This window comes from Heloderma suspectum, chromosome 12 (assembly GCF_057233095.1).
Source record: "Heloderma suspectum isolate Gila_16-S chromosome 12, 16-S_ref, whole genome shotgun sequence".
NCBI lineage: Eukaryota > Metazoa > Chordata > Lepidosauria > Squamata > Helodermatidae > Heloderma > Heloderma suspectum.
The window spans coordinates 4149001-4165643 of NC_139469.1; the positions used below are offsets into that span (position 1 = coordinate 4149001).

At 46.0% G+C, this 16643-nt stretch overlaps 1 protein-coding gene across 3 annotated transcripts in view; it reads left to right on the plus strand.

Moving 5' to 3' along the window:
- TOP3A (DNA topoisomerase III alpha) overlaps nt 1–16643 on the plus strand; it is a 25677-nt gene continuing 9034 nt past the window's right edge. For 2 of the 3 annotated variants that reach the window (XM_084818143.1, XM_084818141.1), the window contains exons 1-18: nt 523–794; nt 1458–1517; nt 2430–2503; nt 2699–2774; nt 4220–4328; nt 5750–5893; nt 6479–6649; nt 6836–6936; nt 7024–7098; nt 7728–7810; nt 8134–8341; nt 9288–9473; nt 10258–10387; nt 11213–11326; nt 11407–11572; nt 12673–12816; nt 14613–14735; nt 15539–16254. In XM_084818143.1, coding sequence (XP_084674269.1) covers nt 606–794; nt 1458–1517; nt 2430–2503; nt 2699–2774; nt 4220–4328; nt 5750–5893; nt 6479–6649; nt 6836–6936; nt 7024–7098; nt 7728–7810; nt 8134–8341; nt 9288–9473; nt 10258–10387; nt 11213–11326; nt 11407–11572; nt 12673–12816; nt 14613–14735; nt 15539–16254 — 2869 coding nt within the window. In that variant the 5' untranslated portion in view covers nt 523–605. Of the gene's footprint in view, nt 795–1457; nt 1518–2429; nt 2504–2698; nt 2775–4219; nt 4329–5749; nt 5894–6478; nt 6650–6835; nt 6937–7023; nt 7099–7727; nt 7811–8133; nt 8342–9287; nt 9474–10257; nt 10388–11212; nt 11327–11406; nt 11573–12672; nt 12817–14612; nt 14736–15538; nt 16255–16643 lie in introns of all 3 variants that reach the window. The other variant, XM_084818140.1, reaches the window with a different exon arrangement.

Sequence of the window (16643 nt, forward strand, 5' to 3'; positions counted from 1 at the left end):
AGAAGAAGTGTAACTAGGTTTGGGAGTGAGGTAGGAGTGGAGCTGCTGGCCACTTAGGTTATGTGTAGCTGAAGCTTGCTGGCTTGGATCTGGAGTAGGATCTGATGGTTGGATAGGTGGAGAGGGGAATCAACATTGTGGTTTGATAGGGCAAGTGGTGAAACAGATTTTCTCTGTCTTGGATACTGAGGTGAATGTAGTCTGGTGCTGGTTTTAATTGCCTGATCTTGGAACTGGGATCCTGCTATGCTAAAATACAACTTACGTTGGTTGATTGCCTCCTGATGAAAAGGAAGGGTCCAGTTGCTATTTGCTCTGGCGGTCTTTGTTTGTCAAAGAACTTGGTCCCTCTTGAGTTCACCTTGGTAACAAACGGAAACCTGTGGAGATCAGAACACCTGGAGTTTTGCAACCTTTAATGTTTCATGTGGGGCAAGTGAACTGCTGTCTTCTGTACCCAGAACTGAGTTTTAATCTTTTCTTGCCCAACTTTTGTTGCGGTTTCCATAACAACTGCAAACAGAAGAATATAGGAATATAAAGCAGCATTCCAAAGAAACCTCCACTATGTCTTGGCCGGCTGGGAATTGGCCCCAGCTCTCAGGATGATCGGACAGACCAGACTGTTTGCTTGCTGTGGCGTCAGGTTGTTCTCCCAGTCCTGGAATCTTTGCTTCTCTCAGACTGCTGAAGGCGTGATGTTCCGAAACATCCAAAAGGTTCTGTGTGTGGCAGAGAAAAATGATGCTGCCAGGGGAATCGCAGACATCCTTTCTAACAGCAGGATGAGGAGGGTAGGAGAGTACAATAATGTCTCTATCATTTATTTAATTGAGTGTGAGGCTTGCCGTGCTTTAAAAGCTTGGTGGGAGGGGAGTAACAATAGATTTACAATACATTATACAACATTTAATTAACTTTACACAGAGATAAAACACTCCCAACAAGTTTAATGCTGGTCCCTCAAAAGAATCCGAAACCTGCAATATTGAACAGTGCTACTAGTAGAAGATACATGAAATTCAGACATTGACATGATCCTGAGGTGGTCCATTCTCATTCTCTGCTGAGGGCTGCTTCAGATGTGCCCAGTTATCATATGGAAGGCAGTAGTATCTAACCTGAGCATAGTGCGTCACCACTAATTCCAGGCATGTATTTTGCTGCACATAGATTTTCTGGAAAATCTGCCCATTCTTAGGCTTCTCAACACATGCACACATAGCAAAAGACGAGTTTATTATGCATTCAACGGTGCCTGTACTGAAACAGCTGTGGACATAAATATAGGCAGGATCAGGGGCTAGTCCACTGTATTATAAGTATGATAACCCTCACCTGAAAGGTACTTGTCACAAATCTATACAGGATATCTCAATATTTTAGATATGTGTTGATTTAATTTGTTGGGAATCTGCAGTTTCTTACGTGCTGGAATTGTTCCTTTTTCTCTCTAGAGAGAAGGACTTTCCAAATTCAACAAGATATATGAATGCCAATATCACATGTTTGGTCAGGTATGTGTCAAGATTATCCTTTACCATTGTGTTTGTCTATTATACATATGTGTACACACACTGTGTGTGTATCTCAATATTAAATACAAGACTGCAGATGTAACAGTGATATTACGGTAGTCACATTGGTATTAATATCTATACGAACAAATGCTTACGTTTAAAGATAAGTGAGTGCATGAGTGTTTGTCAACATCTGCCTAGATGGGAAAGGTGTGGCAAAAGAGCTGGCAATATCATGCATTTTTGAAGGTAGCATAAAATAACAAATTCGGATTAGGGAGGTGGAGGGAAGAAATAATGGAACTTCGTTAAAGCTGAAAGGTAAGAGCAGGTTGCAACAAGAGGCAGTGATGTGGGAGAGAAAACTGGCTAAAATGCAGCTGTCCAAGCCAAATTCTCAAACCACAGTAGCTATTAGCCCTGGTGGCTAAATGGAACCTCCATGTCCAGAGGTACAATATCTTTGAGGATCAGATGCTGGGGACAAGCAGGGGTGGACTATGGACTTTGTGCTTTGCTTGTGGGCTTCCCAGAGGCATCTGGGTGGCCATTCCTGGAAACAAGATTGCTGAATCTGCCTACCTAAAGAACCAGAGATATTTTTCTCTGATTCAGCAAGGCTACTCGGACTCCCTTCAGCTTCTGAGTAGACACTGCTCATAACTTTGTCATATATTTTTCTTGAAGTTGTGAAGGATAGAAACTAGTCCATATAAACAGACATGCTCTGGATTCAGAAAATAGCTCTGGTTCTTCTTTAGGATGCCAGATCAAGTGGTACATAGAATTGCTGTAACAGATTTCTTGATCTTTTGGTCTGAGAGGCCTTTATCTTAGAACCTCACTATGGGCAGAAGGCTTTAAACATTGCTTTCCTGAAGATAAGCCTGGTTACTCTGTCTTCTGCAGAATGTATCTGTGGTGATGACATCTGTGTCTGGACACTTGCTGGCTCATGATTTTAAGTTGCCGTTTCGAAAATGGTATGTATTGGTAGATCTCTGAGGATAGTTGTGTTTGTGTGATACTATACTGAGAGTTTTGAAGAAGAGCAAAAACTATCAGAAACTCTCACCTGTATCTTAGAAGGATCTAGGAAATACTCCTTTATTACTTGTTTCCTGGTTTTGTCTGATGTCTTTTTACCTTACATCTTGCTGTTGATACTCCTTCCCCAGGCACAGCTGCAACCCACTTGTCCTCTTTGATGCTGAAATTGAGAAATTCTGTCCTGAAAACTACATAGACATTAAGGTGTGCGCTGCTACAAGGCTTCTTGGTGTTATCATAGGCAGCATGTTATTCTTTGTTCATTTCCCTGCCCGTAATCTCTGTCTGAAGAGCTTGCCTAGTATAACATCTTCCAGCTGCATTCCTCATGCCTTCAGCAAACATAACCCTAAATGTCACTTTTGCAGCCAATAAAGGTAGCTTGAGCTTTCAGAGTTGTAATCCACAATACTGCATGGGTTATCTTCTTACTCAGGAAGTATGACCCAGAGCAATCTGCCCCAAAGCCAGACCCCCTAGAAACATCAGTACTGCTGCCCTGCATTGTACAGAAAATAGAAAATGTTGGGGCTAGTGTGATTCCTTGTAAATTTCTGTGATTGGGGTGGAGTGCACCAGGACAGAAGCCATACCAATCATATCACAGCTGAACTCCCCACTGGGGCTGTAGATGGCAGGCTCCCCATATTTTTCCTTTAATATTTCCTCTGCTAGATGACAGAGTTGAGAGTACCACCCAAAATGCTGTACAGTGTGAGGGGCGTGTGAGTCGCTTGCTTATGTATTTAAAATATTTATGCACTGGCTTTCTACGCAGTAGGATTCACAAGGCAGCTTAACAATGTATATTTAAAACACATAAAGCACCTCTATTGGGGTTTTCCAAGCAGTAAAAAGCAAGCTGAAGCCATACAGGACAGCAGGATATACTGTCCCCAAATGCCCTCTGAAATAAATCTTTCCACTTGCATGGTTACTCAGAACTAAGCACTGCCAAAATCAGTGGGTTTATCAGTGGGTAAGGATGCATAGGGTTGTGGCCTTATAGCGCAATCCTATGCGTGATAAAATCTGCCCACGTTAACAGGGGAGCCAGGCAAGTCTCCCTAGGAAGGGAGCTGTACAATTTCGATGCCACTGCTGAAAAGGGCACTGTCTCAGCATAGCCCAGATGGCAGGGGGATGCAAAACAGCCCCAGAAGATACCCTAATTGAGGGGCAAGTTTGTAGGGGAGAAGGGGATCCTTGTTCCTCAGTATTGAGGCAGAAGCAGTAATGGGCTGGGAAGCTCTGACACCAGCCCTGGAGGCTGGAAGCCGCTATTCTTGATGCTGTCTCTGCAACAAGGTGCCCAAATGGGAGAAAAGATACATAGGACAGTGAAGAGTCCCAGCTGGAAGGACCCACTGGGTCCCTAGTCTTGAGTGTCTGCCTCCAGTTTCTGCTGGATGTGACATTTCACACATACTTGGACACTTGAGGAGTTTTTCTCGAGTGCCACTTGGTGCTCAGATGCATGTCTTGGGCACAAGCCTGGAGCATCGGGACAGCATGGCTTATCTGTTACGGTAGAAATATGTTTATGTTCTCACCGCCTGCTGCTTATAGGGCAGGCAGTGACTAAATTCAGCTGCATTGTGGGTGGCTTGTTTATGTGTTCTCTCAATTTGTGCTGCTCCTGATTCCAGCGAACCCTTGAGCGAGAAGTAGCTCAGTGCCAGGCTCTGGTGATCTGGACAGATTGCGATCGTGAAGGAGAGAACATTGGCTTCGAAATAATTCATGTCTGCAAAGCAGGTGCGTGGGTTGGCGGGTGGGCAGGAGGCCTGTTGTTGTAGCTCATAATCCTAAAGTGATCCTCCAGAATAGAAGTTTTGTCCAGTGAGGAGCACACAGACCAACCATATCTGTTAAAGCAAAAGTTTCCAAACTGTAACCCACACTTGTTACATACAGTGTAACCCCTTTCTCTGCCAGAAGCACCCATATTATAGTGTGCTACTAGCAGAGAATAGGATGCCGAACAATCTGAGCCTGCTGTTGGATTGTCTCAGTGTCGCCCAATGGAATACACATTGCTGAAGTTTACAGTGCACTCAGTACATGATACATGGTATTGATTAGGGTTTGACCAATAACGACTATTCCAAAGCTGTGTTGTGTTGCAGACTGCTGTTCTGGTTTGCTTGTTCTTTGCAGGCCAGCATTTTTTTTTATCTTGTGGTCACCGTGTGGGAGGTTGTGTGCAAGGCTTCTGAAACTTGGCACCTTCTGTGTTCTATTGCAGCTGTACAGTGCACTTCAAACTAAAGAAGAATTGGCCCCGAATAAGGTCTTGACTAAATAGCTGGCCCTGAATAATAGTGGTTGAGCTGCAAAGCAGGTGAAAATGTGCTAGCTAGCAGTGCTTCCCCTGTACCCCACACACTGAAGTAGAGAGAGCTTCGGCTATTGGGCGGTATAGAAATGAAATGAAATGAATAAGTACAGCTGTATCAGAGCGTAGGAGGAGTTGAGTTTTAATTTAGGGTTTGGCCTGGGTCCCATTCCTGGAATAGAAGAATAGCTACATATTTCTTATATGTCATCTATTTATTATGTTTATATATCTTATATGCAAGATGTCGTGATGCCCACCAGTTCGGATGGCTTTAAAAGGGGGTTGGACACATTCCTGGAGGAGAAGGATACCAGTCCTGACGGCTATGTGCTACCTCCAGTATCAGAGGCAGTGTGCCTGTGTACACTGGTTGCTGGGGAACATGGGCAGGAGGGTGCTGTTGCACTCAGGTTCTGCTTGCGGGTTTCCTGTGGGCAGCTGCTTGGCCACTGTGTGGACAGAATGCCGGACTCGATGGTCTGATCCACCATGGTGCTTCTTATGTTCTTAAATAGTTTGTCCTGGAAATTATCCTCAACACTGTCTTGTTATTCTTGTGGGCTACTTGAAAGAGCACACCTGGACCAGCGGTGATCCAGTGACCACAGTTTGCTGATCCATTCAGCCTTGAGCCCAATGCACCAGAGGACATTTCCTTTCCTATCTCTCATTGTGACCTTTTAAATTGACTTAAGAGCACCTTCTTCTTAATGCTAACACTGAGATGTAAGGGTGTCAGCCATGCTCTGTGGTTGCTGGGGTGCTGTTGATACTTATTCTTTAAACATGTCGCTTCTTCCATCTAAATCTGCCTTGAATCTCTCTTTTCGGTGGGCAGTGAAGCCAAGCCTCCACGTGTTCCGAGCCCGCTTCTCTGAGATCACGCCTCATGCCATAAGAGCCGCCTGCAAGAACCTCACCCAGCCCGATCAGAACGTGAGCGATGCTGTGGACGTGAGGCAAGAACTGGATCTCAGGATAGGTATGGGAGCAAATGTGCAAAGCCACTTTATGGACACCCCCATGCTATATAGCAGCCTTCCCCAACCTGGTGCCTTCCAGATGTGTTGGACTACAGCTCCCAGAATCCCTCAGTCATCAGAGCTTGCTGGGGATTCTGGGAGCTGTAGTCGAAGTACATCTGGAGGGCACCAGGTTGAGGAAGGCTGCTGTATAAAATACTTGGGACACTGAGTAGAATGATGTGACTTGAATGGATAAGTTAGTGTAAAGAGTCTTCTAGTGTATTGTCAGCGCAAGTCTCCCAAAGAGCTGGTGTGTGATCTGCACATGTTGGGTTTCCAAAAGTTATGAGCTTTCCTTTTTGATTTGCTCTCTGGTTTCTAAGCCAAATCATCATTTGCTATACTTTCCCCTATTTTTTTTAACTCTTGAGATCTAGATATATCTTCTAAGAATCCAGCAAGATTTCACTGGCTTTTCAGAAGTGCTGAGGTCACTGACCGGACCTCTTCAGTAACATTTGCCTCTCTGGTATGGATGGATACATAGGATGCATAAAGTTTCACTTTAATATTAACCTTTATTTCTCCCCTTGTTTGCCCAGGTGCTGCCTTCACCCGCTTCCAGACTATGAGGCTCCAGAAAATCTTCCCCGATGTTTTAGCAGAACAACTGATCAGCTATGGGAGCTGTCAATTTCCAACACTGGGGTTTGTGGTGGAAAGATTTAAAGCTATCCAAGCCTTTGTTCCTGAGGAGTTCTACAAAATTAAAGGTACATTTCAAATTGTCAAACATTTGTCTTGCGACCACAGGGGCTAGCACCTTGCTTTATCTACAGATGAAACTTGCATATCCATCTCATAATTATGAACTCTGTGCTTCTCTCTCTCAGTACAGTGCTGCTGTGTACTGCCTTGGTGACACTGGTTCTTGTTAGTGATCTGTCTTTTCTCTGCAGTGACCCATGACCACGAAGAAGGCACTATGGACTTTAACTGGAAGAGGAACCGTCTCTTCAACCACACGGCATGCCTTGTTCTCTACCAAATGTGTATGGAGGTAAGAAACTGCACAGTCCAGTCCATGACCTTTTAATGTCCCAAGGCCCCTGGAGACCCCTCTCTTGCTGCATGTTTTTGCTTTTAGGATCCACTGGCCACAGTTGTGGAGGTAGGGAGCAGACCGAAGAGTAAATGGAGACCTCTGCCATTGGACACTGTGGTATGTTTAAGAAAAGGCGATCCTAAAATTAGAATATAACAGTAGAATATAGTCAAATGAGCATCTAACCCAAGCCCCTGCAATGAGGTGGTATTCCTAATATATCATCTCTTAGCCTCAAAAAAATATGCTCTACAAATAAGGTTTAGGGTGCAGTCCTATGCTTGTTTAGACAGAAAAAAGTCCTACAATTCCCAGCATGCCCCAGCCAGCCATGCTGGGAGTTGTAGGGCTTTTTTTCTGTCTAAACAAGAATAGGACTGCACCCTTAAAGGCCAACTGCTCCCAGCAAATTTTACCTAAATCTATCTGAGTGGGGAGGGGGATGAAAGATCCAAGTTGTTTAGTCCAAACTCCACATTCTTTAATTTTGGAACTCATGGAATACTAGACAAAAAGTACAGGGGAGAGAGGGAAATGTCCAAGTCTGAAAAGCTCTGATCCTGCATATTGGAAGCTGGGAAACAGACGCCAACACTACAATTTTCAGGGTGCTAGAATTTAAATAGTGTCATGGCCCTGCCAAAGCTAGCAGCCCTGCTTATTTTATGCGGGGGGGGGGGGGAGGCAATTTTCCTTATGACAGTGCAGTGATCAAGTGTATTTTTCCTTATCCCCGTCTGATATAGGAACTTGAGAAGCTGGCCTCTCGTAAGCTGAAAATAAATGCCAAAGAAACCATGAAGATTGCTGAGAAGCTCTACACTCAGGGGTAAAAACTGCAGTTCTTCTTTGTGTGTGTTAGTTATATAAAATGAGCAACATTCAGGTCAGTCTTTTCAAAAACAGTTGCAGTGGGGGATGAGTGACTGATCAGGGTCGCATGCAAGTCCTTGTGGGCTAATTTTAATTCTGGTATTGCTATTTCAGTGTTGTAATAGGTGTTTTGTTGAATTTTAATACTCTCCCCAAGTCTTTAGAGATGGGGCAAGCTGGAAATGAAGCTAGAAATATTTAGACGTTTTACAAAATTGGATGTAGATTTATTTAATAACTGCATGTTGGATTTAAAAAAAAATCTTACTTATTTTTAAGGTACATAAGTTATCCTCGAACAGAGACCAATATCTTTCCAAAAGACTTAAACCTCCCCAATTTGGTGCAGCTTCAGACACCAGACCCCCACTGGGGAGCCTTTGCACAAAGGATTCTAGACCAGGGTGGGCCAACCCCGCGTAATGGAAATAAATCAGATCAGGCCCACCCCCCCATTCATCCTACAAAATATGCAGGTAATTTGCAGGTGAGTCCATGTGACTGGGGACATTCTTTGCCTGGTGGTTGCACCACGTGCTGCTTTTGTTTCTTGATAAGTGACATTGAATTGTCTGCGTCTTCATGTTTTTTCTAACGTCCCGTCACCAGAGCACCTGTGACAAGTTACCCTAACTGAGAAATGAAAAGATCTGTGATATCTTATAAAAATACCCAACGTTTCTTAAGGCAGGGTGGCGAAGCATTTCCCCCACTGCTCTGAATCTGAAAGTGAAGCACAGAACAATTTAAATAATGGGATTCAAAGATGCACAGCAAGCCCATGTGGAAGGTTGAAGCAGAAGCGGCCCATTCAGTCCCAGTCCAGTGCAATGAATCAGTGGGCACCCCCTCCCCCTTCACTTTTTCAGCCCCACACCAAGTATCCTCTCTTATGAATTCCCAGGATAAAAGTGCTTCACAGCCAGTTAAGCATGCTTTTTAGAGATGTAAGTGTCGTGGCTTGTCTTGAGATCTACAAAGCTTACTCCAGTGCAGTAATTCCCAAACGCTGTGCCACAAGAAGCCCAATTAAATAATTCTGTAAAGGCTGCTATGAGCCCAAAGCACCCATCCAAAGAGGACTCTGCCTGCAGTGTCTCTGTATGACTCACTGCTCTGGCCTTGACCCCTTCCAAAGAGCTTCCATGGTGAAGCAGGTAATTTGCACTGTTCCTCTGTGTTGGATGTGATCGGATCACTCAGTCACTCCTGATGAAGGAACTCAGAATTACCCACCCTCTCGGGAAGCTGCCTGTGGCATTCTCTGCCTGAGTTTCTGCTATGGACTCCTTTATGGAGAAAGAGAAGGAATGTCTCAATTTATTATATATACCTGTTTCCACCTCTGAAACTCTCTCACAGTTGATCCAAGGAACCTTTCTTTCCTTCAGCTGCCATTCACTGTTGACACATTTTCCTTCGTACGCTATTAGGGGAACGACCAGCGGCTGTACGAATTCATTGTACGCCACTTTCTGGCCTGCTGTTCCCAAGATGCTAAAGGACAGGAAACAACAGTAGAGATTGACATTGCTAACGAGCGCTTTGTTGCTCACGGGCTGATGATCTTGGCCAGGAATTACTTGGATGTCTATCCTTATGAGAAGTGGAGTGATAAGGTAAGAGCACATGATCCTTTGTGCACGGCAGTAAATAAATTCCTCCAGGAATTTGTCTAACCCCCTTTTAAAGCCATCCAAATTTGTGGCCATCACCACATCTTGTGGTAGAGAACTCCATAGCTTAACTATGCTATGGAGATTCAGCACAGACCAAAGGAAGGGCTTCTTCACACAGCGCAGAGTCAAACTGTGGAATTCACTACCACCAGGAAGTAGTGATGGCCACACAGGACGTAGTGATGGCCACCAGTGATGGAGGAAAAGGCTATCCATGGCTACTAGGCTTGAGGGCTATGTGCTACCTCCATTACCAGAGGCAGTGAGCCTATGTACACCACTTGTTGGGGAACATGGGCGGGAGGGTGCTGTTGCACTCATGCCTGATTGTGGGTTCCCAGTCAACAGTCAGTTGGCCACTGTGTGAACAGAATGCTGGGACAGATGGACTCTTGGTCTGATCCGGCATGGCTCTTCTTATGTTTTTATGTGCTGTGTGAAGGACTTCCTTTTATCTGTCCTGAATCTCCCACCAATCAGCTTCAGTGGATGACCCCATTGGGTTCTAGTATTTTGAGAGAGAAGTTTCCCTATCCACATTCTCCACACCAGGCATAATTCTGTACACCTCTATCATGTCTTCCCTCACCCTCCTCTTTTCCAAGCTAAACAATCCCAGCTGCTGTAACTTTCCCTCATACGGGAGTTGCTCCAACCCCTTGATCCTTTTAGTTGCCCGTTTCTTCCCTCATTGCATTGTTCTCTCCCCAATCCCATCCCACAGGTTATCCCTGTCTACGAGAGTGGATCTCGCTTCCAACCCACCACAGTGGAGATGGTTGATGGGGAGACCAGCCCGCCCCAGCTGCTTACAGAAGCTGATCTCATTTCCCTCATGGAGAAACATGGCATTGGTCAGTTCTGTATGGGCAGCGTCTTCGAGATGTGCATGTATTAAGAGTCTTTATACACCAGCACTTCCACGCTGTCTAAAAATTATCTGAACATGGCACAGTCTGCCTTTTGGTTCCCCATCACAGAAAACTTGCCCACACAGGAAGTATTGTGTAGAATGTAAGCTCTACTGGTAAAATAGGGCAGTGGAGGGTTAGTAAATGGGAAAGGAAGCATGGATTTTAAGGATATTGGTGAGCAATAGGTACAGGCAGAGGTACTGGGGTGAGTTGCTTTTGTCCACAGGGAGCTGAACTGGGTTGGAAACTCCTTGATTTATGGCAAAGGCTACAGCCCTCATCATCTCTGACCGTTGGATATGCTGGTTAGATCTGATGGGAATTGAAGTCCAACAATATCTCAAGGGCCACCCGTTACCCACCCGTTTCATGACTGCAACTCAAATTGCACTGCTTATCTCTGACTTCATCAGGTGCAGACATGTGTAAATCTTTAAGAATCTGTGTGTAGTGAGTATGGTTCTCAGTGAATAGCACTGCATGGAGTAATGGAGAGCTAGAGTGTTGGACTAAGAATGGGGAGACCCGAGCTCTAGCCTCCACTCGGCCATGAAGCTCACTGGGTGACTTTGGGCCAGTCACAGATTCTCAGCCTAGCCTACCTCACAGGGTCATTTTATCACAGGATAAAAAGGGAGAGCAGGAAGGTGACATACGCCACCTGGGGCTCCTTGGAGGAAAGACAGGATATAAATGTAACAAATAACTAAATGTGGGGTGGGGCTCTCCTTGCCCATGGGACCTAACAGAAATTAATCGTTTCAGGGACCGACGCCACCCATGCGGAGCACATTGAGACCATCAAGTCCCGCATGTACGTGGGGCTCACTCCAGACCAGAGGTTCCTTCCAGGACACCTGGGCATGGGGCTGGTAGAAGGTAAGGACGGTGCTTCCAGGCGAGTTTGGGCTCCTGCCGCCTTGGATCCTTCCCCTCACAGCAAGGTTTCTCTCCCCCAGGCTACGATTCCATGGGCTATGAAATGTCCAAGCCTGACCTCCGAGCAGAACTGGAGGGTGACCTGAAGCTGATTTGCGAGGGGAAGAAAGACAGATCGGTTGTGCTGAGGGAGCAGGTCCAGAAGTACAAACGTGTCTTCATAGAAGCTGTGGAGAAGGCAAAGAAGTGAGTACAGAGACTCCCCCACCGCTCTCAGGGTTGTGCAGCACCTGAGCCAGGAGAGGTGCCTGAGCTCCATATCTCACTGCTTCAACATCGTTGCTTTCCTTAATGTTGTGGTTCCAGCAGACAGAGACATGGGGATGCGCATACAAAACCTGGGTTCAAAGCCCTCCTGTCCCCATGGTTCATGGGTAAATCACTCTTGGCCTTGGTTCCTCATCTGTAAAATGGGAATATGCATTTTGCAAATTAAAAATGGTGCCTGTGTATGTCGTGGAACTCACTCAATAGACTGGGAGTGGCTGGCACATTACAGGACGTGGTTGTATTTCTTTAGGATTTTTATTTTTGCAGCGATTGTGTAAATAAATACCTAAAGAAGAACTATGACTGAGCTGACCACTCCCATGCTGTTCATACCAGTTGCCATTAGCTAGGAGTGGCTCACGCTTATACACCAATTGGATCTTGTATTTGTGCTTGGTATAGTGATGTGATGCACCAATTGTTACCTCTTGAATTGCTTCACCTTTTGCCCTCTAAAGAAAAAGAATTATGTTCAACATTCTTCTCTCTGTACTCATGGGACACATACCTGTCCACTTAGGTCACCTACTTCATGCGTCTGCCAGACTAGACTCTTGGTTTTACTCTTTCCTTTCTTTTTTTTCTCCTTCTCTCTTTCCTGTTCTCTTTTTGTTGTTTTGACTTTCTGCCTTTATTTTGTGGCAAGAGTCACGTCCTCTAGTATCTCCCGTTCTTTCCTTAAGGAGTCCCACCATCCCCTTCAGGAACAGGGTCTACAGCAGGGTTGCAGAACCTGTTGCTGTCCAGGTGTTGTTGGACCCCAACTACCATCAGCCCCCAGTGAGCATGGCCAGTGCTCAGAGATAATCATGAGAGCTGTAGTCCCACAATATCTGGAAGGCCAGAGACCTCCCAATCCCTGATCTAGAGTATGTCCTTCTTCAGCACTTCCTGCTGGAGCTGATGCTAATTTGCCTGTGTGTTTTCTGTGCAAATATTTATAATCCACTAATCCTTCGACCAGAACAGCTGGCTGCAGGAAAAATAAGCAGAGCTTTATCTGTCTGTTGTGACAGGCTTGATGAGGCTCTGTCTCAGTATTTTGGAGAAGTGACCCATGTCGCACAGCAAGAAGAAATCTACCCAGCAATGCCAGATCCTGTTAGGAAATGTCCCTGGTGCAACAGGGACATGGTCTTGAAGACCAAGAAGAATGGAGGGTGAGTGTGTGTGTGTTTGTACGCGCGCATGTGTGTGAGTGCAACCTGACACTTTAAATTGTAGCCAGCTTACAGCAGCTTTACAAAGAAATCCACCAAAACCTCTTAGTGGTGAGCCTGCCAACACGCATCTTCTAGTCATATATGGACTTAAAGGAGAAAAATGAGCCTATTGTTTTACATTTTACCAAAGTTTTCTTGGGTGGTCATCTGGAGGCCAGGACAACCAGGTAGTGGCAATTTTCAGGCTTGCCTTATAGGGCATTCTTGATATTGTGCCTAGGAGAGAGTCATTGCTAATTAACATTTGTGGAGTGCATTGGCCTTCAAGTACTGGATCAGGACCACTGTGTTTTTTAAGCATTCTATTTTAAAGAAAGAGGGTGACCAGATGGAATTGAGGTTGTGTCGAAGGAAGTGCAATTTTTCTCACCCCTCCATGAGAAGCTGCATCTATCAAAAGTCCCTCTTCTTTGCAACTATTATAGAGACTTCTCCTCCCTCTCATCTGCTCACCCTAAAGCAGTGTTTCTCAGACTGTGTGCCAGGACCCACCAGTAGGTCTCAGCTCAGTTCAGGTGGCTCTCAGTGCCCACTGCCTCTTTAGTTGACTACCTTGTGCCATGGCTGCAGCATGCACACTGCATAGGCAGGTGTGGCAAGTGGGAGTTGGTTAGAGAGCAAAGCTTGCTTATTATTGCATTTATATCCCGCCTTTTTTCCTCTTGCAAGGAACCCAAGGCGGCTTATATTATCCTCCTCCTCTCCATTTTATCCTCACAACAACAAATTTTTAAATAATACATTTTAAAAACAGGGAGTAAGGAGAGAGAAGAGCTGTTATAGGAGGATATGAATAGAAAAGCACCAAGAGGGAGAGATGAAAAACTGGCAGTTGGGGGCAGGGTACAAGTTAAGTGAGAAAGCTGGAGAATGAATGACAGAATACTTTGAGAGGCATGGTTGGGGGACAATATAAAAGACACACTTTTCTTTTACTTAGAGCCTCTGGATCAGGAAATTCGGCCTGAAATGGGGAGGCTCAGTAACGATACCTCCAGAGCCAATGCCTGTACTTCACTTGAAGAAAGCTGAACTGTGGAACTCCCTAATTCGTGGAAATTGCTGTGGCAAAGAATTCAGCTATTTCAAAAGAGGGAACAGTTGAAAATTAGCAAGGCCCACTAGTCACAAAATGGTGGCAGATGGAACCGGAGTTTGGCATAATCATTTGGCAATTACTGATATCTTTTTATATTGATATCGGTTCCCTCTTTTGAAATAGCTGAATAGCTGAGAGAGAGAGAGATCTCTCCTATATATATATATATGTGTGTGTGTGTGTGTGTGTGGAATCAGGCTAGTAATTTTTTTGTTTACTATATATATATATATTTTGTGTGTGTGTGATATATATATATATACACACACATGCACACGCACACTATATATATATACACACACACACACACGTGGTCCACAAAAAATTTACTAGCCTGATTCCCCATGTGTATATATATATATATATATATATATATATATTCAGCAGAAAACACGGCCCTTTCCCATTCTTGCCATATGTATGTATGTATGTATGTATATGTGGCAAGAATGGGAAAGGGCCGTGTTTTCTGCTGATAAAATCAGCAAAATTGGTCACCTAAAGTTGATTCTCAGTTGTTTGCAAAACGGCTGTTTACACACGCTGACAGTGTAGATTGGCACCTCACGGGGCTTGTAATTAATGGGGTTCCTGCCAGTTCCTGTTAAGGCTTAAAAAAAAATCCTTTTCCCAGGTTTTACCTCAGCTGCTTGGGCTATCCCACTTGCAAAACCGCAGTGTGGTTCCCCAATTCCGTGCTGGATGTCAGCAAAGACAACTCCATCTGCGAGTTCTGCAAACCCCATCCGGTGCACAGGTGAGTGTCTTTGTGCAGAGGGAGGCGTTTGGGTGCCGCTCACGTCACAACTTTGAACGTGTTTAGCAGTAGTTTTTTGTGGTGGCCGAAGATTACAGGAGTGTGTGTGCACGTCAGCGGAGTAATGCATCCGCTGCCGTCTTCCCCTCAGGAGAATTGTAGGCAGGAAGTTGCCCCGCTAAGGATCAGAGAAAGGTTGGTTCCAGCCTGCTGAAGTGTGCGGCCCCACCAGTGCGCGCGGGGCGTGTGTGCATTGCCATATTCACCTTTTCTAAATGCTCGCAAGAATTTTCTGCTGACTGGGGGACACCTGGTCTGTGCTACGTGAGCCTAGCTTCCTTTCTTGAGGAAGATGTTATGTTGCACACTTCTTCCACATTTATCTCTTTATTTGTCCTCTAGAAAATAGGGAGGGGAATAGTGGTTTACAGCCGAAATTCAGTGGCAGATTCCTACAGAAGCTTATGCTGGACAAATTTAATTTGTTTCCGAGTTGTATTTGTCCATTCTAAGCCTCCAAGGCTTAGAATACAACTCCCCGCCTGCTGCTGTTGCCGCAAAACAATGATGATAGGAATGGAGTGGGGGGGGGAGATTAACCCCCAGACCACCTGAAGTTGTGCACACCTGCTCTTGTTTTATTCACTTATTTATTTGATTTATACTCTACCAAAAAATGGCACTCGAGGCGGCTAGCTGCTGTTTCGTCATAAAATCTCTGCTCTAGCTACCAGTCCCTTCCCGGGAGCAAGCTGTAAGCAGGAACAAGCCCCATGCTAACTTCTGATGCCTCTGTCATCCAGGCTGAAATTGAAGTTCAAGCGGGGCAGCCTCCCTGCCATGATGCCCCTGGAGTTTGTCGGCTGCATCGGAGGCTGCGATGAAACCCTGCGGGAGATCTTGGATCTGAAATATCTGCAGGGGCCGCCCAGGCCTTTGCAGCCAGCCAACCAGCTGACGAACCTCTTCCAGGGCCACCCTTCCCTTCGCCAGATGGCTGGCAGCCAGAGCCACGGGAACCTGCTCTCACCGGCCTCCCAAGCACCTCCTGCAAGGGCAGCCAGAAACCCCCCTGCTGCACTCGTCGATGCCGACGAGAACACGGTGGTGTGCAACTGCGGAGAGGAGGCTGTGCTGCTCACAGTGCGGAAAGAAGGGGCCAACCAAGGCAGGCAGTTCTATAAATGCAGGGCCGGCACCTGCAGCTTCTTCCTGTGGGCCGACCAGCAGCCGGACGACAGGAGCAACGGCCTAGCCAGGGCCTTCGCGCCACCCCCAGCCTCCTCACACAAAGGCGGGGAAAGGGGCTTTGGCCGCTCTTGGAGTGATGGCTCTGACCCAGGAGGAGGAAATGGGCGAGGCAGCGGTGGAGGTGCCGTCTGCAGGTGTGAGCAGCCTGCTGTCACCAGGACCGTTCAGAAAGAGGGACCCAATAAAGGGCGCCAATTCCACACCTGCTCCAAGCCGAGAGAGCAGCAGTGCGGTTTTTTCCAGTGGGTGGATGAAAACGTGGCACCAGGTAAGGGAAGAAACCAGTGTGGTGTAGCGATTGGAGAGTCAGGCTGGGACGGGGGTCGGCCACTTGTGGCCCTCCAGATGGTTTGAGCTACCACTCCCGTGGTCCCTCACTGTTAGCTTTGCTGGCAAGGGCTGATGGGACCCGTAGGCCAAAACATCTGGAGGGCCACACGTCGTTCCGCCACAAAGCTTGGGGTGTGACTTTGACCACTGTCAGCCTAACCCACATCCCGGGCTTGTTGTGGTGATTAAAGGGGTGGTGGGGACGAACCACACATACGGTACCCTGATCTCTTTAGAGGAAGGGTGGGATAAAAATGTAATGGATAAAAGGGAGATGGTGCCTTTCTAAAAATTGACGTGGCAGGGAAATGCCAATCTTCTGCATGG